Below are 26,770 nucleotides of genomic sequence, written 5' to 3'. Positions count from 1 at the left end.
AAGTGTCTTCGTCAGGAGAGACAGCCATTTTGGCAATTTATTCTGACAGGGCACAGTGGCTGAGGTGGCAGTGGGTGGGAAAGAGGAGCGGATCCAGCACCCAGCCAATGGCATGTGAGTACTCTTGAGTGGCAATTGATGGGCCAATAGCTGATTGCACAGCACAAACAATGGGAGAGCTGGAAAGTGCCAATGCGTTAGGGCTTTTATATATATATCAGATTCCAAGGACTGTAACGTTTTTTGTCACATATCTATCTATACAAGTGGGGACCTGCAATACTCATGGGGATCCCTTTCCTTCTCTTAACTTCTTTCTCTCCCCCACCCTCATCACAGCTGGGGCCACCATGGCTCCCCCCTCACACCATTGCCACCATGCCCAGCATTGCTCATGGCCATCACTGATAGACCCGCTACAGCGTCTCCCCCCCCCACACTGCCAGCACTGCCACCAGGCCTAGTACATCTCCTGGTGTCCACCACCAGACCTGCCACAACTTCCCCCCATCACTGGTGCCATTGCTAGAGCTGCTGTGGCTCACAGCCACTGCTGCTGCTCCTACTGGGCCCAGCACACTTCCAAGTGCCATCACTGGGCCCACCATGGCTTCTTCCACCCCTCACAATCTCTGCTGCTGCGGATGAGCCTGACATTGTTCCCAGGCTCTGCTGTGGGGCCCACTGATGCTTTCTCCACCCCAGCATTGTCATCACCAACTGGAAGAGGAGGACAAAGTGGGAGCCATGCCAGATCTCCTGAATGCATCCCCCCATATGACTACCAACATCACCTGGAGCAGACAGAGGAGGTACGTGTGTTGTCTGTGCATGCTTTTATTTGGAGGGGATTTAAAGCCCCCAATGTATTATTTTTTACTTTTTCAGATTTTCCTGCAAACTTGAGGAGTCCTCCACGTTTGCAGAAGTATCTGTTTTTAGATAGCATGGCTCCAATCTGCAAATTCAAGTATCTGCAGATGAGAATGCACTTGACTATTAGAATATACAAGTGGAGGCCCATGAGACTTGCATGGGCCCATCCTCCTCCCACTTGCTGCTGAGCCCAGACACAGCTCCCTGCCACCCCCTGTCTCCAGAGTGGTTATTGTGTGGCTTCCAGTCACCACTGAGCCCAGTACAGCTCCTAAAGTCCACCACTGCACAGCCGGGCTAGGTACCACTCCCTGGGTCTGCCACTACTGCAGCGGGGCCCAGAGAAGCTCACAGACTCCATTGATGGCTCAGCCAAGCCAGGAATTCCAGACTCTGCCTGTGGCCGCTGCTAAACCCCGTGCAGCTCCCAGCATCTACTACTACTACCAAGCCAGGAGTGGCTCCCCAGACACTGTCAAAGGCCAGAAGGTAGGTTTACTGTCTCTGTACACTCAGATAATGCTCCTTATTTTGGGAGAATTTAAACTCCCCAATTTATTTTTTAAGGTTTTCTGATCTTTCTGCAAATGGGGGGGGGGGGGAGTTTGCAGAAAAACCTGTTTTGTCAGTGTGGCCCCAATCCATGGATTTAAGTATCCACAGATGAGCCCACATTTGGCTATTAAAGTATAAGATGATGTTGTAATGGGTGATTATATCTGTGCATGAGGGGAGAACCAGTCAGTGTCTTTCTTGTATGTATGTATGTATCAGAATAACTGTGTGTCTGTCTCACGAAGTGTGTGTGTGCAGGCGTGTGAAAGACAGTGCACACATGTCTCGGAAGTGTGGCTCATTTCACTGTTCTCAGTTATGTGACTGAACTCTTCATATGCTTTAACCTGTAGTCAGGATTGGATTGACAAAGCATTTTCTGTAAACTGTGCCCTAAACTAGTGGGTTCCACCTACAGCTAATTTAATGTCTCAGTATTACCTGCGCCTCTACAAACCCACTTAGCTGCCCCTGAGAATAGTGATTCTTTCCTTGTAGCAACTGCTCTACCTTTTAAACTCAAGTACTTTTTGTACCCAAGGTTTCTTACCACACAAATATGAAAAACAGCAAGGATCCTCTTGTTTTGCTTCAACAATGAATTGGTCTTCTCTGCACTCTGGACGGGAAGCATTGGGACATGCTGATGGATCACAGTCTGAATAAAGACAAGACAATTTTTCTAGTATTTTTAAATGCTTAGAGGAATTAAGAACATAACAGAAGCCATGTTGGATCAGGCCAATGGCCCATCCAGTCCAGCACTCTGTGTCACACAGTGGCCAAAATCCAGATGCCATCAGGAGGTCCACCAGCAAGGCCAGAACTCCAGAAGCCCTCCTACTGTTTCCCCCCTAAGCATCAATAATACATGGAATTCACTGCCCCAGACATAGTGTTCCATCCATACCTTGTGGCTTCTGCACCATCTGTTTATCTAATCCCCCTTTTAAAGCTCTCTGTGCTGGTAGCCACCATCACTACCTGCGACAGTGAATTCCACATGTTAATTACTCTTCGGTAAGTACTTCTTTTATCTGTTCTAAACCTACTGCTCATTAATTTCATTGAGCGCCCACAAGTTCTTGTATTGTGAGAAAGGGAGAAAAGTACTTCTTTCTCTACCTTCTCTATCCCATGCATAATTCTGTAAACCTCTATCATGTCATCCCTCAGTCATCATTTCTCCAAGCTAAAGAGCCCTAACCTCTTTAACCTTTTTCATATGGAAAGTGTTCCATCCCCTTAATCATTTTAGTTGCCCTTTTCTGCACCTTTTCCAATGCTATAATATCTTTTTTGAGGTGCAGTGACCAGAACTGTACATAGTATTCCAAATGAGGCTACACCATTGATTTATACAGGGGCATTATGATACTGGCTAATTTGTTTTCAGTCCCCTTCCCAATAATCCCAGGCATAGCATTTGCCTTATTATGGTGGTCACACACTGAGTTGACATTTTCAGTGAATTATCTACCATGACTCCAAGATCTCTTTCCTGGTCCGTCTCCACCAGATCAGACCCCTTCATGGTGTATTTATAGTAAGGATTTTTGGCTTCAATATACTACTTTGCACTCACCCACACTGAATCTCATTTGCTGCATTGATGCCCACTCACCCAGCCTCGATAGATCCCTCTGGAGTGCCTCACAGTTCTCCCTGGTTCTCACCACCTTGAACAACTTAGTGTCATCTGCAAACTAAGGCTGTGGTCACATGGCAAGCTTATTGCGATTTGTTCCCAATATAGATTTGATCGGGAATATTTTTTTCAGGTTGAGATGATCACACATCCCTCCTCAAACAGCAAGCATGACACAACAAGGCTCTGGGCACTGTCTAGATAGCTGCGCCATTGCTTGGACAGCACAGCATGAGTTTTTTTAAAAAAAACTTGCTTTGCGCATGCGCCTACGCACACGGCCGAATCAACGCCCCTACTTGGATTCACTGTACTCCCTTTTTTTACAGGTCCCCCCCGAACAGCGAACAAAATGAACCGATTACGTACTACCAAGCACTGGAGAGTCTATATGTGTGCTTGAACGTTTAAACATTGAATTTATTCAGTGCAGGATTGCTCATACGCACAAAGACGGAAGCTGGGTGTCATGCCTGCCCCTGCTGATGTCATGCCTGCCTTTGCTGATGCCCCTGAACAGGCTCCTGAGGACCCTGAACAGGCTCCTGAGGACAGTACTGCAGCAGAAAGGCAAAGACTGGATCCTGTAGCTGAAAGCTATCTAAGTGGTGAGGAGGATAGAGCCTCCCAGGGAACACCTGCAAGGGATCAGTCTCTGCTGCAGCCCAGTAATTCATCATCAGACTCGCCTCCACCTGTAACCAGGCTCAGGAATGTAAGAAGACAACAGCTGAGAGAGCGAAGGCAGAATGCACGCATGCGTGCCAGAAGATCTCTTAGCCCTGATTACTGACAGGATCCTGTCCTCACTCCTGGCTAGCTAATGAGTTGATTAGCTAGCACTGTATATATGCAAGTCTGTTGCCAGCAGTCATTTGTGCTGGCAACGTCGTTTGTTCAGGACCTGAATCCTTGCATCTCTGCTCCAGACCTTGTGGAATTCTTCTCGGCTTGATCCTTGGCTTTTGACCTTCGGCTTTGTTGACCCTGCGTTCATCTCTGACTCCTCTGGTATTGTTGTGATTTATGGACTTGAAACTTTGGTATGTCTGACCCTGCTTTTGGACTGTGATTTAAACCTGCTTGAACCTTGCTACCTGGTTTGCCCGGCTTGACCTCAGACTGTTCCTGGACTTTTGCTTGCTTGTGTCACGCCCCCTGGGTCCTGCCGTGACACTGGGGGGGGGAACCTCATTGCACGAAGGACAATCAGACGACCTAATCACAATCATTGCAAGAGATGGCTGTCCAGATCAGTGAAATCGCAGATTCAAAGTGCAAATACCTGGAAAGTACTTGATTTTCCCAGTGTCGGAAAACTCGCTAGGGAACTGGGAGGCTCGCGCAAGTGAGCCCACTTCGGTGTGGGAGACAGATTTGGGCATCTGATCAGCAATTTTAAATGCGAGAGGGAACAGTGGTGAAACCCAATCAAAATGACTGTGTGACCACAGCCTTAGCCACATCAATCCTTACTCCCAACTCCAAATCATTAACAAACAAGTTAAAAAGCAGCAGACCCAGTACTGAGCCCTGCGGTACCCCACTGCTTAACAAGTTCCACTGTGAAAATTGCAAGTTTATATTCACTTACAGTTTCCTGTTAATTAACCAGTTTTTAATCCATAAGAGGACTTGTCCTCTTATCCCATGACTACTGAGTTTTTTAGGAGCTTTTGCTGAAGAACTTTATCAAAAGCTTTCTGGAAGTCTAGGTAAAAATATCTATTGAGTCACCCTTGTTCACATGTTCATTCAACCCCTCAAAGAACTTTAATACGTTAGTGAGACAAGATCTTCCTTTACAGAGTCCATGCTGATTCTTCCTCAATAGTTTTTGTTCATCAATGTGCCTACTAATTCTCTCCTTAATAACAGATTTCACCAGCTCACCCGGAATCAACATTAGATTCACCAGCATGTAATTTCCCAGATCTCCCTTAGAACCCTTTCCCCAACTACCTTCCAGTCCTCAGGAATGGAGGCAGATGTTATTGATAGATTGTATATTTTTGTCAAGAGATCCACAATTTTACATTTGAGTTCTTTCAGAACACTTGGATGTATGCCATCTGGGCCTGATGATTTGTCAGTTTTTAATTTGTCCCTCAGTCATAGAAACTTCTTCCTCTTCAGTGGTTCTGGAGTGGGCAAGCACCTCCCATCTTCCACAGTGAAGAAAGAGGCAAAAAATGCATTCAGTTTCTCGGCCATTTCCCTATCATCCTTTAGTAATTCTTTTACCCCTTGGTCATCCAAGGGCCCCACTGCCTCCCTGGCTGGTTTTCTGCTTCTAAGGTATTTGAAGAATTTTTTTATTGTTGATCTTTATGTTTTTTGCAATATGTTCTTCATAGTCCCTTTTTTGCCTGTCTGATCACCGACTTGCATTCTATTTGCCAAAGCCTATGTTCCCTTTTATTTACCTCACTCGGACTAGCCTTTCACCACTTAAAGGAAACCTTCTTAACTTTTATGACTTTCATTACTTTGTTAACCATTCAGGCCCACAGTTTCTACCCATAGTGTTTCTGTAAACGAATCTATTTCTGTTACATTCTCGACCTTACTGGACTTTATATCCTTCTCTGACATACAGAGCCTCTCCACTTCTGACCTTTCCCTCCCTATCCTTCCAATATAATTTATATCCAGGAATCACTGCATCCCACTGATTTTCCTCATTCCACTAAGTTTCTGAAACGCTCACAATGTCTATGTTCTCCTCTGACACTAAACATTTTAGCTCCTCCATTTTACTTTAGACACTTCTAGCATTTGTATAGAAACATCTATAATTCCCCATACATTTTAGGCCTGCAACCTTCCTCCTATGGCCTCTAGACATGGTGAGGCAGTCAATATTGTTTGTCACCATCTCAGCGGCTAGCCCTAGTCCATTTCCCTGTAGAACAGTAACAGCTACCCCTTCATCTCTTTGAGATGAGCCATCCTGAACCAGAGACATTTTGTCTCCTGTTGGCTTTCTCCCAAGATTTAGTTTAAAAACTGCTCTGCCAACTTTTTGATCTTAAGCACAATCAGCCTGGTTCCTTCTCAGGAAAAGTAGAGGCCATCTGTTTTGTAAATGACTTGCTTGTTCCATAAAGCATCTCAGTGCCTAACAAACTTAAACCCTTCCTCCCTACACCATTGTCTCATCCACGGATTAAAATTCCTAATTTGTGCCTGTCTTGCTGGCCCTGAACATGGAATAGGTAGCAGTTCTGAGAAGGCTTACACATGTCTAGATGAACAATCTCTTCTTAATCTGGTTATTTTTACATACACTTACCACATCGGTACTGGGGGCAGCATGATGAAAGACTATATCCCACTACCAGCTTTTCAGTAATTTTGCATGTTGGAATAATAGAGTCACACAGAGTCATGTTGCATTCTAAAAATTGAAATTAACAATGGGACTTAATCAACATGACAATAATATCAAGCACCTATGGTTCACAAAGTAGAAAATGCACATGCTGAACCAGCAGTTCTTTTTACAATCCCCTTTACAATTCCCTACCATTAAGGAAAGAAATTTAAATATACAACAAAACTTAAATTGATGGTGTTTTGTATAAATATTGTGTGGTATCTTGTGTGGTATCTTGTACCAGTCCATCTTTTCAGCATCCATAGTGCTTTTGAGAAGGACAATTATGCAGCTCTTTAGGCTGGCTTATTATCCCCAAGTAAGGGGATGAATCAAGAGGATACATCGCCTGGTCCTGCCTTCTTGCTGCTTAATCAGCTCCTATGAAGAAATTTGACTAAATGGTGCTTTGTTCATAGACTTGCCTTCTCACTCATTGTTTGGGTTACTATTAGATAAGATATTTCAACAAAAATCAGAGAGAAAGCTTTTCATGGTTGTTGTTGTTTTTGCAGAACAGCTGAGAGCCATAGGAAAGTACTAAAAAGGTAAAGGTTCCCTTGCTCGAAAGCCAGTCGAATCCGACTCTAGGGTTGCGGTGCTCATCTCCGTTTCAAAGCCGAAGAGCCAGCACTGTCCAAAGACGTTTCCGTGGTCATGTGGCCGGCATGACTAAACACCAAGGCCCATGGAACGCTGTTACCTTCCCACTGAAGTGGTACCTATTTATATACTTGAAATTTCTTACTTTCGAACTGCTAGGTTGGCAGGAGCTGGAACTAGAGATGGGAGCTCACTCCATCATGCGGCACACTCGGGTCTCGAACTGCTGAACTACTGACCTTCCACAGCCTGCAGTTCAGCGTCTTAACCACTTGAGCCACCGCAGCTCATAGTACTAGGAAAGTACTAGTGGGGACTTTTTGCCAAAACTTCAGTATTGACTTCACCCATGAAAAATGCTTTACCATGAATATAAAGAGTGAGAAACAAATTTTTAACTCACTGTTCAATGCATCCTGATCAGTTCCTTTCATCTTAATATCCTATCATCTCATAAATATTACTATTGTGGAAAGTAACTCTGCTGTTAACACTTACCACAGACTTTCTTTGGACAGCAGGCCCTCTCTTCAATGACATTAATAATTGCCTCACCCTCTCGCTCACAGATGGGAGGTGGCTCTTCACTGCATTCAGGCTCTATGGCAACAATACTCCCATTCTCCAAGCATTTATACATGCAGCAACCTTTATTGGAGCCATTCCAGACCTCTCCAGCAGCACGGGGCTGCCCTTCATTATCTGTGCATGCTGTTAATGAAAAACAATTTATTTGTGTACTGTAATACAACCAACGTTCTTGGAATATACAACATCTGATTGCTGTATAAATGGCAACAGAAGGATTGTATCAACAGTCATACTGGACAGCATTCTATCTCCTCAATTAGTCTTGAACCAATATCCTTAAGTTGTTTCACATGGGTCCCCAAAAATTCTGAATCCACTGTTTGGAAATCGCTATCAACCTCAAGAAGGCGGCCTTTTTTGCAAATAGAGACAGTGGTTGTATGGCCTGAAGACAGACAACAGCTTTTCTAATTGGCACCTAGTACAGAATGCCTATCAACTCCACATTCCATTAAATATGCCTATAAACTCAACACTTCTGGGAGAACACAGAAGACAGAGATAGAAACCATACTTCCCAACCTCAGCAGAAAGTTAGCATACTTTGGGCTAATGGGGAAAATCTGTTTATATAGCTATAGCTTTACTTACTACATTTTTCTTCTGGAATGCAAAGATCAGCATCAGTTCTATGAAGAATGGTCCCATTTTTGCAAACACAGTCTTCCCTTAAGTAGGAGCATGGTGATTCTTCATAGAACCATTTATTTAGGCATGTTTTGGCAGCACAGGGTTGCACACAAGGCTGGTATTCCTTTCCATCAGGACAGCTGAGGGCTACAAATAAACATAGAGAGGAAATGAAAAAAAATGCATTTATGTATGCATGGCAAAACAGAAAAATTATTCCTTTCATACATTACAGTGAATGTACATACATGTACAGTGTATACTTGATTTTATTTGTGCGTGCATTTAGTAATTCTCATGCTGTATTCAAAGCAGGTTCAGGTGAAGGTGTGATTTAAACTTTACATTTATCCAGGTACTAGTCCCCAGTTTTATTTTTAAAGTAAACATGCATTGGCTGTTACTTACAAATGGATGTACGCATATACATGTAGGATGTACATATGCTCACCGCAACATATGAACAGGGTTTACATTAATATCATGTCAAACTGCCTTTCCTAGGAAGCTGAAATACTGCAGTGACAAAGAATGAGCTGTGATTCAGGAAGTTCCTGGTTTAGTTGTGACTCTATCATGAATTCACTATGTGATCTTAGTATTTATTTATTATTTATTCAGATATTTTTATGCAGCCTCTCCAGGACCCTGCCTGAGACAGCTCACAAACAGAAATAATAAAAACAAAGCATTAAAAGGTATTAAAGAAGAAGAAGAAGAAGAAGAGGAGGAGATTGGATTTATACCCCACCCTTTAAAGGTGTCTCAGAGCGGCTTACAAACTCCTTCCCCATCCCCTCCCCATAACAGACACCCTGTGAGGTAGGTGGGGCTGAGAGAGCTCTGACAAGAACTGCCCTTTTTCAAGAACAGTTCTTAACAGAACTATGGCTTGCCCAAGGTCATCCAGCCAAGTGCAAGTGGAGGAGTGGGGAATCAAACCCGGTTCTCCCAGATTAGAGTCCGCGCACGTAACCACTACACCAAACTGGCTCTGACCTGGACAGCCCAGGCAAGCCTGGTCTCGTCAGATCTCAGAAGCTAAGCAGGGCTGGCCCTGGCAAGTGTTTGGATGGGAGACCTCCAAAGAATACCAGGGCCGGAAGGCAGAGGCAGGGTATTAAGCCACTTCTCTGAATGTCCTCCATGCCCCAGTAGGAGTCGCCAGAGGTCGCCATGATGCACAGATGCACACGCACACAAATGCAAAAATACCCCCCAAAAGGTATTAATTAAAGTTCATTAAAGCCCCAGCCCAGAATAAAATCACAGATCATAAAAACAGACCATAGACAGCTTAAAACAGCAGTTCCCAGGCTAATATTGTGTTTTAAAAAATTATTCCCTTAAGTAAAAAACAGAGTGAACAGAAACATTCTGGTCTCCAAGCTAAAATAAAGCTACATCCTAAGCATAGTAACTTCCTTCAAAGTCCATTGAAGTCAATGGGTTTAGAAGGGAGTAACTCTGCTTAAAATAGTACTATTAGGCTGCGGTCAGACGGGCAGTTTGGTCTGATATAATTGCGTTACCATAATGGATTAAATGAGCTTGTTCACACATCCACATCTGGCAGCCATTCCCCAGTTGTACTCACCCCATCATATGATGAGTTGGATACATAGTAAATAGCCACCAGAGACAACCAGGTGCTTACAGATCCCTGTGCATTGATCCTGCATTTCCGGATGTCTGAAACCCCCACCTCAGTGCATGCTCAAACCTGTTTGGAGGTGTGAACCTTTAGTTCCAGCTTTGCTGTATTTTGTTTTAAAATGGTAGAGCACGTGTGCACCCAAGAAATGTTCTAAAAAACCATCACAGTTGTTTGTTTGTTTGTTTTTAAAAGACCAGACCGCATGCTCTGTGGTTGATGCACAACACTAATCTGAACGGTCAACCATGGAAGAAGTGCATGGTAAGGCCAGATCAGGGTGGGAGTCTGATTGAAAATCTGTCACAAAATGTGACAGAGTAATTAGTGGTGCGCCCAAACTGTACTAACCTGCCAGTCTGACCGCAACCTGTGCTACTCAACTCCCATTCCCATCTGTGATATGGGATAACACTGGCCTACCTTACAAAACTACTTTAAGGATTACAAGGTAATATATGTGAAACATTTCGAATACTGAAAATATATAAATATTGTTTCATAGTATTATTGTTTCTATACAAATAGCAATATACAAGGTACTTTACAATTCTTATCACAGATGTGTGGGACATAAGGTTCCTAGACAGGAAGAAAAAAACGCAGGTATTTATAGAATGGTACTGTATGTGGGAGTTGGTGGTCTGTGCCATCTATCCATATGGTGAAGAGAATTTAGTACATAACCATATATATTCTGAACTATGAGAAAGTAGAGGTGAGGTAAAAATTCTCCTCAATAAGCAGGCTGATACAACAACCTCCATACAACATACTCACCATGGTAATTTGCCACTTGTTAAATAACACTATCTGTCCTTCAGGACTGTAGTGCCACTTAGTGAAGTTCATGGTTAAGCATGGGTTTAAAGCTGGGCATCTCCTTTTAAAACCTAATATTCACCGATGTTTGGGTTACCAAATCTTAAATGTAAAATGTAATCTGACAGTAGACAACAGTAGTATACTTACAACAATAATCTGGTGTTCTCCATTTAATGCAGATATTATGTTTGTTGCACAGTGCCACATATGCAGAAAGAGCATCACATTCATAATTCCAGAAATAAGTATTGTTGATCCACATTTTTTCGCAAAAGTCTTGCGGTGAAACCTAGATTTTTTAAAAAGATTGAAAACATATCATTTTTCTTTTGACACTACACCTTTTTTAATAGTGCATGTTTTATTTGAGTATACAGCCAAAGTCAGAGAGATAGGAGTGCTAAGATTCACTAATTCAGTGTTTTTATTCCATGTGTTCATACTTATTTTGAGCAAGGGAAACCTTTACCTTTTATGAGCTTTTGTGAGTCACTGCTCACTTCTTCAGGTAGGTATCTGGTTTAATGCTTAGAAGGTGAACAGGAGATAGGAATGAGGTAACTTTGTATAAATATAAATGATAGTTTGTTACAAACAGTTATTTAGTAATACAGATGGGTCTTTAAAACTGAGTTTTCTTGGCAGGCTCTGCTTAAATAAACAAGCATAAGCTTCTTTGTCTCAAAGGTATTTAAGATGGTGAAAGCAGGAACATTCACATAAGTTCCAATATCCCTTCTTAACCACTTGATAGTGATCACCCCCCTTTACTAGAAGCTATTTCCCTCAGACTTGATAGGGATCACCCCATTTTAATAGGAGCTATGTCCCTCACGGAAGGGCCAAACATCCCACTTCCCTAACTCAGGATCCTTCTTGATCCTCTCACTCTGGTTTATTCCCTTTACTGTCAACTGTTCTTAACTGCCCCTCCTAACTGACACTCTCAAATGTACAATTCTATTTGAATCTCCTGTCACTCAGGGTTCTCAGACTGGGTTAAAGCATTAACCATTTACTTTGTCACACCTAGTTTCAAACAAACACTTTTGTCTTATTTTTAATTCTCCATCAGATAGAGCTTTGGAGGAAAAAATCCTTATCCTTTTGTATAATAGAACTATCAGGTATGACCAATATCATCTACACACAAATTTAATTCAAATATTTTATCTTTTTTTTAAACTCAGAATTGTTATATTTGATATTGCAGATGTAGGATTTGCTCAGTGCTTTGTACTTACTTTTTTATGGCAGGGTGCAAAAGCCCATCTATTTAGCAGTTCCATACAATATGTACAGTTGTCTTCTGTACAGTTTCTTGTAGGTCTCCTGGTTGTTACATCTACAGATTTCTCAATTTCCCAGCTTTTAATAAACACCTCAATGTCTTCCATATTTGTAATTATTGTTCTGTTTTGCATTCTCAGGTCATCAACTGGATCACCGTTGCAAACACCTTAAATTCGTAAACAAAACACAGGAACATTAATCATCCTACAGAAGTAGAAACATTAAGTTACTTCATGAAATAGTATTAGATAAGCTCCATCCTCTTTTCTGTTAGCATGTGCTCCACCTAGTTCCTCCTGTATAAACAGAAAGTTATAGAATGAGTTTAAGGACCTGCTTCACAGAGACATTGATTCCTTTAGAATGCTAAATCCCCTGAGGATAGTAAATGCAGTCATATTCCGTTGTGCAAAGTTACTGGACTATCCTAGATTCCAGATAGGTAGTCATGTTAGTCTGTTGCAGCAAACACAAAAATTAATCTTGTGGCACCTTAAAGAACTGTATCTCTGTTATGCAGCTCTTTGTTGCTTGTAAGAATTCTTTTTAGATTAAGTGATTACCTGCAGCTGAAGATATATCTACCATACAATTCCTGTGTAAGAGAAGTATCACTGTCCAAGATGAGCTGGAAATAACTGATGATGAGTGGCAGTAGTTGACAACAAGCAGTGTTCTATCACCTTTTCTTTTGTCTTCTCATAAGTTAGCAGGGGGTAATAGCTTGACTTTTATTAATCTACTGCGTGGGTCGACATTCTAGTTTTCAGAATGTCTGATGTAAACCCCTCAGGTCTGAGTCCCTGTCCAAGGAACTGGAACAACTGTGGTGTATTGTAGGGCAAGGCTTGCTATTTACAATTGATCATGTAGATACTCAATGTAAATAAGTGCTTATATATCATATAGTTCTACAGTGGACATGCTGTATGAACAGCTCCAGAATCCAGCTGATGGAAAGGAAGAAGTTGTATAAATCTTGATGGAAACTGTGAAGGACTTCCTTCCCACAGGTCACACAGGTTGGAGAGCCAACATGGTGTAATGGTTAAGAGTGGTGGACTTTAATTTGGAGAACCAGGTTTGTTTCCCTACTCCTCCATGTGCAGCCTTCTGGGTGACCTTGGGCCAGTCACAGTCCTCTCAGAACTCTTTCAGCTCCACCTACCTCACAAGGTGCCTGTTGTGGACAGAGGAAGGGTGGTTGTAAGCCACTTTGAAACTCCTTAGGGTAGAGAAAAGTGGGGTATAAAAACCAACTCTTCTTCTTCTGAAGTAATCATGAAAGTGAGAAGAAAGTAGACATTATTCCTAATGGTTTGCAGTAGATATTCATGAGAAATTTTGAAGTATAAAACCTATATAACCATAGTTGCTGGAATGGGATTCACTGGGAGTCTGACAATGGAGTGTGGTTTCCTCAGGAAAATCAGTGGTGTTGCATACATAAACAGGGCACTGGGGCCACAGGATCTGATGATGGAGCCTATATATAGTCAGATGAACCCCTAATGTGATAATTTCATTATCTTATTTAATTCCTTCTTGTTCGGGGTTGGGGAGCCCACCCCTGCACTTACCAAGGCAGCAGATGGGGGAGAGCAACTACTTGCCACACAGCAGGTCCAGCAACATGGTTCCACCCCCACTGGTCTCCAAGGAGAAGATGGCAGGAACTGGAACAGCAACAGTGGTCCAAAGACCAGCAGTGTCAGTAAAAGGTCAGAAAGCCTAAAAGATAAACAGGGGACTTCCCCTGTGAGAGATGAAACTGCACTACTATCTCAAATCTCATGGAAATATTAAATCCTGAAGGATTTTTCCTGGGATTTCCTGAAGGGGGCGGCTCCAGTAAGTCCTTTAAAAGAAGAGCCAGCTAAAGACCAGGGTAGATGTACCAGGGCTCTCTCTGCTAGGCGGTGGAGAGGCCCAACATGGGACAGAAAGGATACAGGGTGAGTTTAATCCCTTTCTCTCCCAGTACTGAGGCCACAGGGGCCTCCTACACAGATGCCCAAGGTCAGGGGTCTAACCCAGTAGTCCAGTTTCTGAAACTTTTGTTACTCCTCAGTGATCATGTGTGGTATTTGGGCTTTTTATATGTAATCCAGCTTTTTACAATGATACTCTTGTTTTGTCAGTCTCTTATTATGATGTTATGGTACTCTGCATGGCTGAGATTGTTTCACAAGCAATGATGTGGCTGATGACCTCATTCTGGGCAAGGTGGGTGAAACAATCTGAGTAAAAATCCAGTAAAGTATTGAAGCTATCAGGGAGGCATTTAAAGGGCTCACAGTCCCTTTAAATACCTTCTCCAAGCTGAGAGTTCACTCCAAAGGCATTTGAAGAGACTGAGAGCCCTTTAAATGTCCTTTACCTGAGGCTATCCAGTGGTCCCAAAAAATCCTGAATATTTTTCGAGTCCGCCATTTTCGGATAGCTGGATAAGTACAATACAAGAACTCGTGGGCACTCAATGAAATTGCTGAGCAGTCGGGTTAGAACAGATAAAAGGAAGTACTTGTTCACCCAAAGAGTGATTAACACATGGAATTCACTGCCATAGGAGGTGGTGGTGGCTACAAGCATGGACGGCTTCAATAGGTAATTGGATAAACATATGGAGCAGAGGTCCACCAATGGCTATTAGCCACAAGGTATAGAAAGGAACTCTCAGTCTGGGGCAAGTGATGCTCTGTATTCTTGGTGCTTGGGGGGTGGAAACAGTGGGAGGGCTTCTAGTGTCCTGGCCCCACTGCTGGACCTCCTGATGGCACTCGGTATTTACTGGGTGGAAGAGTGTTGGACTGGATTGGCCATTGGCCTGATCCAATATTGGCTTCTCTTATGTTCTTATGTCTTATGTTCTAAGTAGCCCACTGGCTAACCAACTGGAAAAATACCCCCAAAATACTGATAAGGTATTTTTCAAGTATCTTTTCAGCTCAGTTTATGCTGAATGCACTCCTCTAGTGGCTAGATAGACTGATAATATTACTGTGTGAGTGTAGAATACTCTTATTGCAGTAGTGTGCAGGAGGCTTGATAGCTTAGCGCCTTGTTTTGCCTTTAGAGAAGTGAAATCTTGTTTCAGAAAAGACCTGCCGGGTATAAATGGTGCAAAAGTTAGCGTGTATAAAAGACTCAAGTTCTAAAAAGTTAATGCTTGATCTTCCACTGTTAGCTAAGCATATATTTTAGCAGTTTATTGGACAGCAGGTGGCATACTCTCTCACCATAGTCTATACAATATGTAGAATGCAGTGGATTTTTCACCTTCAGTGCTTTTGATATTTTCTTGCTATTTTCTGCTGGATAAAAAAAAATGATACCTATCTGAATCTGCATACCCCCAAAGAAGCTATAATGGTCTTTCAGTCTTTCAGGATGCTATGCAGCTGACCTTAAAAACTACAATTCTTCAACAAATTATCTTCAATGTGCAGCTGCTGGTTTGAACTGTAGTCCAACTGTAGTCAACAAGTCCTGAATGAAGATAATGCATTTCTCACCCAGGTAGCTGTTCAGTTTAGTAAAACTAGGGAAATCCTTATACCAAATACTGCTGTTGTGAGAATGGTTATGATGTTATCTTCTCTGTATACATTCGAGCATTGCATAGAGATGCCACAATGCATTTTCTGGACTTTTGAACTCACTTTATATTTTTTTTTCTTCTATGCTCAGGTATATTCTGCAAATAAGGATGAACTTCAAACATCCAATGTAATTCTTAAAGTACAAGACTGCTTTTGTATTGTATCAAAAACCACTGGCAAGGGCAATTCTAGTTCCTGAATTCTAGTGGAACTAGGCAATTTCATTATTTTGTTCCCAACAAATTAGTAAAAAGGGAATATATATAGCCTGCTAATACCTTCCCCTACAAACACACGTACATTTTAAATTAGTACGAAATTAGAATTAGTAGGCACATAGATGAACAAAACCTATTGAGGCAGACTCAGCACGGTTTCTGTAAGGGAAGATCTTGTCTCACTAACCTGTTAGTGTTCTTTGAGGGGGTGAACAAACATGTGGACAAGGGGGATCCAATAGATATTGTTTACCTTGACTTCCAGAAAGCTTTTGATAAAGTTCCTCATCAAAGGCTCCTAAGTAAGCTCAAAAATCATGGGATAGAAGGACAAGTCCTTTTATGGATCAAAAACTGGCTAATTCATAGAAAACAGAGAGTGAGTATAAATGGGCAATTTTCTCAGTGGAGGGTGGTAAGCAGTGGGGTACCGCAGGGATCAGTACTTGGTCCACTGCTTTTTAACTTGTTCATTAATGATTTGGAGATGGGAGTAAGCAGTGAAGTGGCTAAATTTGCGGATGATACAAAGTTGTTCAGGGTGGTGAAAACCAGTGAGGATTGTGAAGCACTCCAAAGGGATCTGTCAAGGATGGGCGAGTGGGCGTCAACATGGCAAATGGGGTTCAATGTGGCCAAGTGCAAGGTGATGCACATTGGAGCCAAAAATCCTAAATATAAATACAAATTGATGGGGTCTGAACTGGCAGAGACTGATCAAGAGAGAGATCTTGGAGTTGTAGTGGATAACTCACTGAAAATGTCGAGACAGTGTGTGACTGCAATAAAGAAGGCCAATGCTATGCTGGGGATTATTAGGAAGGGTATTGAAAACAGATCACCCAATATCATAATGCCCCTATACAAATCAATGGTAAGACCTCATTTGGAATACTGTGTGCAGTTCTGGTCACCACACCTTAAAAAGGATATTATAGCTTTGGAAAAAGTGCAGAAAAGGGCAACTCGAATGATAAAAGGGTTGGAACACTTTCCCTATGAGGAAAGGTTAAAGCGCTTAGGGCTCTTTAGCTTGGAGAAAAGACGACTGAGGGGTGACATGATCGAGGTTTATAAGATTATGCATGGGAAAGAGCAGGTAGAGAAAGAGGTACTTTTCTCCCTTTCTCACAATACAAGAACTCGTGGGCACTCCATGAAACTGCAGAGCGGTCGGGTCAGAACGGATAAAAGGAAGTACTTCTTCACCCAAAGAGTGATTAACACCTGGAATTCACTGCCACAGGAAGTGGTGGAGGCTACAAGCATGGACGGCTTCAAAAGGGAATTAGATAAGCATATGGCGCAGAGGTCCATCAGTGGATATTAGCCACAAGGTATAGATAGGGGCTCTGGGGCAAGTGATGCTCTGTCTTCTTGGTGCTTGGGGGGGGGGATCAACAGTGGGAGGGCTTCTAATGTCCTGGCCCCACTGCTGGACCTCCTGATGGCACTAGTATTTCTGGCCACTGTGTGACACAGAGTGTTGGACTGGATGGGCCTTTGGCCTGATCCAACATTGGCGTCTCTTATGTTCTTATGTTCTTAAATTAGTATCAGCTTAAACATGGGGAAACCATTCTTTCACTGGTATCATCCTGTTTATATAATGTTTATATAATGTTATTTTAATGGGAATTTTAATTTATTTTAGCTTTTCTCACTAATATAAAGTCATCATCACTTCTCCATCCTCCTAAACACTTTTATTTATTTTATTTTATTTCATTCCATTTCTATCCCGCCCTCCCCACACGCATACTTTGAAATCCAAGGCGTACTGGACAGAATGTTGAAATGTTAACAAAGACACACTCAGTAGTATTGTCAAAACTGTCTTGGTGTTTCATAAATTCGGTCTGACCAATACTATATTCAGAATTTCTAAGCATTTGTAGAACATTATCCCAATGTGCTTCTTTTTGAAATAATGAAAAAAGACAGATCAGTGACTGGCACATCTGTTTTGTAGCGCAAGCTGCTCTTTGGGCAACTTAGAACTCTGTTCTACCCATGGAAATAAGGAAGAAGTTGAGTTTTGTGAAAGAAAGGCCAGGGACCTAATCTCAATGGCTTGGATCCAAACTAGAATTTGTGCAGGTGCAAGGACCTCTACCTGTGAACTGCAATGTTAACACCTTTCCCCTTCTTGCAGCAGCCCAAACTGCCCCCTGAAATCCTGTTCCTGGGGGAGAAATAAGCCTCAGAACAGGATGGGGGAGGGACTTCAAGCTGCCTTGGGAGAGGGGAGCCATTCAGCACGAGGAAGTCCTTGTGCCCACAGAAATGCTAGTCTAGATCCAAGCCAATATATGTCATGCTCTACTCTAGCATACATTCCCATCACCTGTTAGAGGCAATTCTTTCAGCAACAACAATTAATGTAAACTTCATTCATGCATCATTCCTCTCCTGGCAGGTAGTTGCACTGAGGGCTATTTACTACTCCATTCACAAGAGTGCAGTGTTCTTTATATTAACTACACAATTGCATGATATTGCTAAATAAGGCACGATCATTAGTGCTGATGCCTATGTCTGGGATAGGCTAAAAAAGGAAACTGTCATTTCACAGATAAGTTGAGGGGGGCATTGACATGGCACTAGAGAGCAAAGCACACCATTGCTTCATAAATAAAAAGGATACATTTAATTAAAAGAAGAATTAAGATTAGAAATCACTTTCTCACCGCAAAGTCCTTCAGTCTTGGTGGTGGTGTTAGAGTGAAAGCCATACTGGATATCTATAATGCCTGTAACATGAGCCCACTTAATGTTGATCCCTGCTGGTGTGTTAATGACATACATAGCACCTGTATCTTGAATGCATAAGCCGTGTTTAGAGAAGGGCAAAGACTGAATCATTGAATCCACAACTACCTAAAAGAATCCAAAAATAGAACAGGAATGAAAAGTACAGCCCAAACCCATGCTTCCTACCACTGCAAGTGGCAATACTTTCCTTAAGCATTATTTTCCAATATAATGGATTGTCAGCACATTATCACTTCTATAAAGCAGCATTTTCACTTCACCATGCAATGTTCAGATATGGACTGACATGAACATTACTGGAGGTGGTCCTTAGAGTTTTCAATAACTTTTATTACACATCTTTCAAACATCATTCAGGGTTTTTTTTTGTGCAGTCTGTGCTGTGTGGTGATGCTATTTCAGGTCTGGAGCAGGAAGATGAAGGAGAGAAAGACAAGATTCACAGCAAGGGAGCTGCAGTTCACATTAGCCACAGCAGATTGTTAAGATACTGGCTGAGAGCCTCCCCGCAACCTTCAGGGTAGATTACACTAGGGGAAACAGTGATAAATCTACAGAGTGTTTCCCTGCATTGTATGGCTGGAGTCTGCCCAGTGGCTATTCATTAAATAGAGCAGTGCCCCCCCCTTCTTCCTGTATTCTAGTGGGGAAAATCTAATTCAGGGGTCTCCAACTTTTTGAACCTGCAGGCACCTTTGGAATTCTGACACAAGGTGATGAGCAATCACAAAATGACCACAACAGGAGACAGAGTCAAACACAAAATGTCAGGGAGAGAGGTTATATATGTCTCTAATAGTCCCTTTTCAACATTTCAGGCAGAAGCTCTGCACAGCCAATTAGAAGCCCTGCTAGGCAAACGCCTCACCTGGCCCTGCCCACTCTCAGAAAACATTAAGCACATCCCAGAGGACAACAGAAGACAGGAGGGCCTGGCATGATGTGGTCCACGGGGCCGCGAAGAGTCGGACTTGACTGTGCGACTGAACAACAGAAACAAAAAGCACCAGGAAAGGGGTCTGCGGGCACCATGGTGCCCATGGTCACCACGTCGTGGACCCCTGTTCTATTTCATCCATTTTTCACTTACCCTCTTTCACTTTTAGTTACTAGTGCGTGGACCTTTGTTTCATTTTACACATTTAAAGGAGTTCAGGTGAAGGAGAACGTCACTCAAGAAGAATAGTTTAGAGCTCTCATGGGACAACTTGTCCAAACAGAGACACGGCAGGGAGATGGAGGTGGAAATCTCCTTGCCAAAGTACTGGAAACCTTACATGGCCACGTAGGTAGGTCGAGGGATGCCTTTTAGTGGTGATGGGGGGCTTTGATACCTCCAGCTTTGTTTCCTCCTCCTCCAAGGACACACAAGAGATCTGATAGATGCCATTAAACAGATTGATATTTTCTTTTGCAAGAGCTTAAGAATTATGAAGCCAGAATGCCAGCAGGGGGTTGGGGGCTATCCAGTGTTTTGCACGGAGTGTCACATGTATGACTATCTGCCCACTGGGCAGAAGTCTTGGGTGTGTCCTCGGTGCAAGGAGCTCCTGGTTCTCAGGGAACGTGTGTGCTCCCTTGAGGCCAAGGTGGCTGACCTGGAGAAGCAGAGACAGTCAGCTAGGCACACAGAAAAGACTCTCGGGGACTTGTTAGCTACGTCCCACTCTGGATCTGGCAGCCCCGCTGCTGTCAGGGAGCATGAGGGTCTAGGGGAATCAGGGCACCGTGCTGAGGATAAGGGGAATGTGCCCTCAGAAGGGACCTCTTCCCCAGCTGGTGAGCGGCTCTCCTTTTGCACCAAGGAACCATCCCTGAGCAGGGTGGGAGGGGGGCTCTTGGTAGTGGGTGATTCGATCCTTAGGCAGGTAGACAGCTGGGTGGCGAACCCGCGTACTGACCGTATGGTGACTTGCCTGCCTGGTGCGAAGGTAGCGGACATTACGCGTGTTTTAGATAGGCTGGTAGATAGTGCTGGGGAGGAGCCAGTGGTCGTGGTGCATGTCGGCACCAACGATGTGGGGAAATGCAGTCGTGAGGTCCTGGAGGAGAAATTTAGGCTGCTGGGCAGGAAACTTAGGTCCAGGACCTCCAAGGTAGCCTTCTCAGAAGTGTTACCTGTTCCACGCGCAGGGCCGGAGAGACAGGCAGAGATCAGGAGTCTCAATGCGTGGATGAGACGATGGTGTAGGGGGGAAGGGTTCAGGTTTGTTAGGCACTGGGATACTTTTTGGAACAAGAGGGAGCTGTACAGGCGAGACGGTCTCCACTTGTCCCGAGAAGGAACCAGGCTGCTGGCACTTAAAATCAAAAAGGTGGCAGAGCAGCTTTTAAACTGAATATTGGGGGAAAGCCGACAGGAGATGAAAAGTCTCTGGTTCGGGTTGGCTCATCTGAGAGAGGTGAGGGGGTACCGGTTGCTTTTCTACAGGGAGGTGGATTGAAATTGTCCACAGAGGCCATGGCTGGTGACATGGACTGCCGGACAACGACTCGAGATAGCAAGAGGAAGGATGCAGGCTTAACTTGTAAGGGAAATTACAGCTGTTTCTATACAAATGCTAGAAGTGTCCGAGGTAAAATCGGGGAGTTGGAGTGCTTGGTGTCGGAGGGAAAAATAGACATTGTGGGTATTTCTGAAACTTGGTGGGATGAGGAAAATCAGTGGGACACAGTGATTCCCGGTTATATATTATATCGGAAGGATAGGGGGGGAAGGGTTGGAGGTGGGGTAGCTCTGTATGTCAGAGAGGGTATAAAGTCTAGAAAGATTGAGAGGCTAAGTGAATTGGATTCGCTTCTGGAAGTTCTATGGGTTGAAATAGGGGGGCCAAAAGGAAACTTAACACTGGGAGTTTGTTATCGCCCACCAGATCAAAAGATAGAGGAGGATTATAAAATGATGAATGCCTTAAAGATAGCAACTAGACAAAAACACTGTGTAATAATAGGTGATTTTAACTACCCACACATTGATTGGGTCAATATGTGTTCTAGTCGGGAAAAAGAGATTGAGTTTCTAGACACTCTAAATGACTGTGCTATGGAGCAGATGGTCACGGAACCTACCAGGGGAGAGGCGATCCTTGATTTGGTCCTAAGTAACACTCAAGACCTGGTGAGAGATGTAAAAGTGATTGCACCGCTTGGAAACAGTGATCATAATGTTGTTGAGTTCATCATTTGTACAAATAGAGAATTGGCCAAAAAGACTCACACAACCATTTTTAACTTTAAAAGGGGTAATTTCTCTGATATGAGGGGACACGTGGGGAGGAAACTGAAAGGAAAAGTAGAAAGGGTCAAAACAATTGGGGAAGCTTGGGATCTATTTAAAACTACGATCCTAGAAGCTCAAAAAATATATATTCCGCAGGTTAGGAAAGGCACAAACAGGTATAGGAAAAAGCCTGCATGGTTAACAAACAGAGTAATGGAGGCTGTAAAAAGTAAAAAGAATTCCTTTAAGCAGTGGAAAGCTAGTCACAGTGAGGCTGATAAAACGGAACACAGGCTATGGCAAATAAAATGCAAGTCTGAGGTCAGGCAGGCAAAAAGGGAATATGAGGAGCATATAGCAAAAAACGTAAAAACCAACAATAAAACTTTCTTCAAATACATTAGAAACAGGAAACCAGCCAGGGAGGCAGTGGGGCCCTTGGACGACCAAGGGGTAAAAGGAGTATTGAAGGATGATAGGGAAATGGCTGAGAAGCTAAATGCATTTTTTGCCTCCGTCTTCACTGTGGAAGATGAGAAGTGCTTGCCCACTCCAGAACCACTGATTTCAGGAGGGGTGTTGGAAGACCTGAGTCAGATTGAGGTGATGAGAGAGGAGGTCCTAAAACTGATAGACAACTTAAAAACTGAAAAATCACCAGGCCCAGATGGCATACATCCGAGAGTTCTGAAAGAACTCAAATGTGAACTTGTAGATCTCCTGACAAAGATATGTAATCTTTCCTTAAAATCTGCCTCCATTCCTGAGGATTGGAAGGTAGCTAATGTCACTCCCATCTTTAAAAAGGGTTCCAGAGGAGATCCGGGAAATTACAGGCCAGTCAGTCTGACGTCGATACCGGGTAAATTGGTGGAAACCATTATTAAGGAAAGAATTAGTAGGCACATAGATGAACAAAACCTATTGAGGCAGACTCAGCACGGTTTCTGTAAGGGAAGATCTTGTCTCACTAACCTGTTAGTGTTCTTTGAGGGGGTGAACAAACATGTGGACAAGGGGGATCCAATAGATATTATTTACCTTGACTTCCAGAAAGCTTTTGATAAAGTTCCTCATCAAAGGCTCCTAAGTAAGCTCAAAAATCATGGGATAGAAGGACAAGTCCTTTTATGGATCAAAAACTGGCTAGTTCATAGAAAACAGAGAGTGAGTGTAGGTGGGCAATTTTCTCAGTGGAGGGTGGTAAGCAGTGGGGTACCGCAGGGATCAGTACTTGGTCCACTGCTTTTTAACTTGTTCATTAATGATTTGGAGATGGGAGTAAGCAGTGAAGTGGCTAAATTTGCGGATGATACAAAGTTGTTCAGGGTGGTGAAAACCAGTGAGGATTGTGAGGCACTCCAAGGGGATCTGTCAAGGATGGGCGAGTGGGCGTCAACATGGCAAATGGGGTTCAATGTGGCCAAGTGCAAGGTGATGCACATTGGAGCCAAAAATCCTAAATATAAATACACATTGATGGGGTCTGAACTGGCAGAGACTGAGCAAGAGAGAGATCTTGGAGTTGTAGTGGATAACTCACTGAAAATGTCGAGACAGTGTGTGACTGCAATAAAGAAGGCCAATGCTATGCTGGGGATTATTAGGAAGGGTATTGAAAACAGATCAGCCAATATAATAATGCCCCTATATAAATCAATGGTGAGACCTCATTTGGAATACTGTGTGCAGTTCTGGTCACCACACCTTAAAAAGGATATTATAGCTTTGGAAAAAGTGCAGAAAAGGGCAACTCGAATGATAAAAGGGTTGGAACACTTTCCCTATGAGGAAAGGTTAAAGCGCTTAGGGCTCTTTAGCTTGGAGAAAAGACGACTGAGGGGTGACATGATCGAGGTTTATAAGATTATGCATGGGAAAGAGCAGGTAGAGAAAGAGGTACTTTTCTCCCTTTCTCACAATACAAGAACTCGTGGGCACTCCATGAAATTGCTGAGCGGTCGGGTTAGAATGGATAAAAGGAAGTACTTCTTCACCCAAAGAGTGATTAACACTTGGAATTCACTGCCACAGGAAGTGGTGGGTGCTACAAGCATGGATGGCTTCAAAAGGGAATTAGATAAGCATATGGAGCAGAGGTCCATCAGTGGCTATTAGCCACAAGGTATAGCTAGGGGCTCTGGGGCAAGTGATGCTCTGTCTTCTTGGTGCTTGGGGGGGGGTCAACAGTGGGAGGGCTTCTAATGTCCTGGCCCCACTGCTGGACCTCCTGATGGCACTGGTATTTCTGGCCACTGTGTGACACAGAGTGTTGGACTGGATGGGCCTTTGGCCTGATCCAACATTGGCGTCTCTTATGTTCTTATGTTCTTATGTAAGGTCAGACTATAGGAGTTGCGGTGGCTCAAGTGGTTAAGATGCTGAACTGCAGACTGTGGAAGGTCAGTAGTTCAGCAGTTCGAGACCCAGAGGTGCCGCATGACGGAGTGAGCTCCCGTCTCTAGTTCCAGCTCCTGCCAACCTAGCAGTTTGAAAGCAAGAAATTGCAAGTAGATAAGTAGGTACCACTTCGGTGGGAAGGCAACAGTGTTCTGTGCGCCTTGGTGTTTAGTCATGCTGGCCACATGACCACGGAAACATCTTCGGACAGCGCTGGCTCTTCGGCTTTGAAACAGAGATGAGCACCGCAACCCTAGAGTCAGACTCGACTGGCTTTTGAGCAAGGGAACCTTTACCTTTACTTAAGGTCAGACTAGATTTTGGTGCATGAAATCCAAAGCATGTGGTTAAGTACATTGGTACCAGAGATTGTGAAAAGCAGAATCGATATAACTTTTTGAAGTACTGACAGTGCTGCTATTTCACTATTTTTAAAATTTGGTCAAAAAATTAGCTAGGACTTATGAATGTAATATAATCAACATGCACACATGCATGCAACATGCATGCAACATGCACACATACTGAATTCTTGGAAATTAAATTACAGGTATCTATGGTCATGATCTATATATTCTCAGAATGCATATATCACAGTTGTTTCTCCATGCCATCTCTGGCCTCTATGGATAACTGATATACATGAAACTGATATACATAAGTATGGTGTATTTATTGCATCAGGGAATATCTGTATGATCATTAGAGTACTTCAATTACAGTTTAAAAGAATTATGCTACAATCTAGGATATCTTTACCTTTCTTGCTAGACGGTTGACGAGTACTGCATTTGAAGATGTTGTTACATTAAGTTTCTTAAAACAGAGGCCTGAAGCACTTCCAGGTGGAACCTTGAAAGACAAAGACAGAATTTTGGAGGTGACATGAAAACCAGTATTTAGTGTAGTATGTATATATAGATGTATTTAAAATGTTGTTGGAAAAATACTCACTAGTTTTCTTATTGAATTGGCACTCTGAAAAATATTATAGAAGTATGTTAGAAGAATTGCTGTTGCATAAAATAGCATAATTCCACTATGCTATAAAGGTTACTAGTTCTGTTTAAACACAGAAGATTTTGTGTAACAACTCTTAGTTAAAAGTTGGTTGGAGGTAAACCAGTGTCTTTACAAAACTAAAGTACAACAGATAGCACAAAAAAACCCTAATGTTTAATACTGGAAAGAACTGCATTTTCAGTATTTCTATTCAGCAATTTTACTTATTGTTTCCTTTCTGTAGAATCCCAACAAAATTACATACACTATGCATGTTTAGGAGTTCCAATTTTTTTATTATTATAATACACTTCGGTGAACCTTCATTTATTACAAAATTTGAGTTTACCAATACAAAAAAGCTGAGTATTAGAACGGAATACATCCAACTGATAAGCGAACCTTTAAAAAGCTCACAGAGACTTTAAGGGATTTTCTCTAAGCGTAAACAACTTCACCGATATCTGGGAGGAAAAAAAATGGTGAAGTTCAACCCTTCTTCTGGAAGTGCAAGTCTTACAGTGCAGGTCACAAGACCGGAAACAACCATAGACTTTCCCTTCATGATTGCTATGGCACTGCGCTCTCTGCTGGATCAAATGATCACCTTAAACTGCAAACTGGAAACACTCTACAAGCAGATTAAAGAGCCGTCTAAGGAAGCAGAGACAGTAGACAAAGAACTGTCAGCTGTTCCAGAAAACTGAAAATAAACAAGAAACAGAGGAGGAAAACAAGGCTACTGAAGTAGAAGGCGACTGGGAAAGTCTGGAAAAAACATCTCGAAGCCCTACAGAAGAAGACTTTGAACTCAAACTAGGAGCAGTAGCTCCAAAGATTTTAAATCCCGGATGAGACTATGAGCTTTGTGGAATTTATAAGAAAGATAAGCGTATGATCTGCGGCTCAAGAAATTTTTTGTATTGCTAACAGGCAAATGCATAAGTGGTTTTTATCTTTGTTTATCTGTAATATGCTAAACTTAAGATGAGATTTAACCTTTTTCCTTTTCTTTTTAAAGCAATATTGTAAGTGAAATTCCAATTTAAGCATTTTAAGCTAATTGACCTTGGCCCCTTGGGGTATTAGTGGTTTCTTTCCTTTCTCCCGTAGTTTGTAGAATACCCCTTCCCCATGATTTCTTGGTAGTTTTTTTAGTGTAAAAGCAATAAAAATTTATATATATAAAAAAAACACCTAGAACACTTAATTTTGCATCATATTACAAGTCTCCTACCTGGTTAGTGGGACATTTTTCAATATGAGCCACAATAATTTCCGTAGGTAACTTGACTAAAATGTAGGATGCTACTTTATATAGCGCAACATTATTTCCATCAAATGTAATAATACTCAATTCAGACAGGACAGAGCATTGACCTAAGAAAGAACTGGCAGTTAATAAGATCATCACTAAACAGGGCATTTCTTGTTTTACTCCATAATAAAATTGGGTTGCACTTACCTGTAACTGTTGTTCATCAAGTGGTCTTCTGTGC

The 26,770-nt window shown here is 42.6% G+C and overlaps 1 protein-coding gene across 1 annotated transcript in view; it reads right to left on the bottom strand.

Moving 5' to 3' along the window:
* OTOGL (otogelin-like) overlaps nt 1-26,770 on the bottom strand; it is a 158,229-nt gene that overhangs the window by 31,625 nt on the left and 99,834 nt on the right. The window contains exons 38-47 of the mRNA XM_015407445.1: nt 26,509-26,651; nt 25,224-25,247; nt 25,029-25,121; nt 18,565-18,754; nt 12,006-12,220; nt 10,909-11,050; nt 8,244-8,429; nt 7,560-7,772; nt 6,375-6,479; nt 1,982-2,089 (exon numbers count right to left, since the gene is read on the bottom strand). Of these exons, the coding sequence (XP_015262931.1) occupies nt 1,982-2,089; nt 6,375-6,479; nt 7,560-7,772; nt 8,244-8,429; nt 10,909-11,050; nt 12,006-12,220; nt 18,565-18,754; nt 25,029-25,121; nt 25,224-25,247; nt 26,509-26,651 (1,419 nt within the window). The remainder of the gene's footprint in view (nt 1-1,981; nt 2,090-6,374; nt 6,480-7,559; nt 7,773-8,243; nt 8,430-10,908; nt 11,051-12,005; nt 12,221-18,564; nt 18,755-25,028; nt 25,122-25,223; nt 25,248-26,508; nt 26,652-26,770) is intronic.

Source organism: Gekko japonicus, unplaced genomic scaffold (assembly GCF_001447785.1).
Source record: "Gekko japonicus isolate JY-2015 unplaced genomic scaffold, Gekko_japonicus_V1.1 scaffold525, whole genome shotgun sequence".
Classification (NCBI taxonomy): domain Eukaryota; kingdom Metazoa; phylum Chordata; class Lepidosauria; order Squamata; family Gekkonidae; genus Gekko; species Gekko japonicus.
This window is presented reverse-complemented; position numbering and strand designations above follow the sequence as displayed.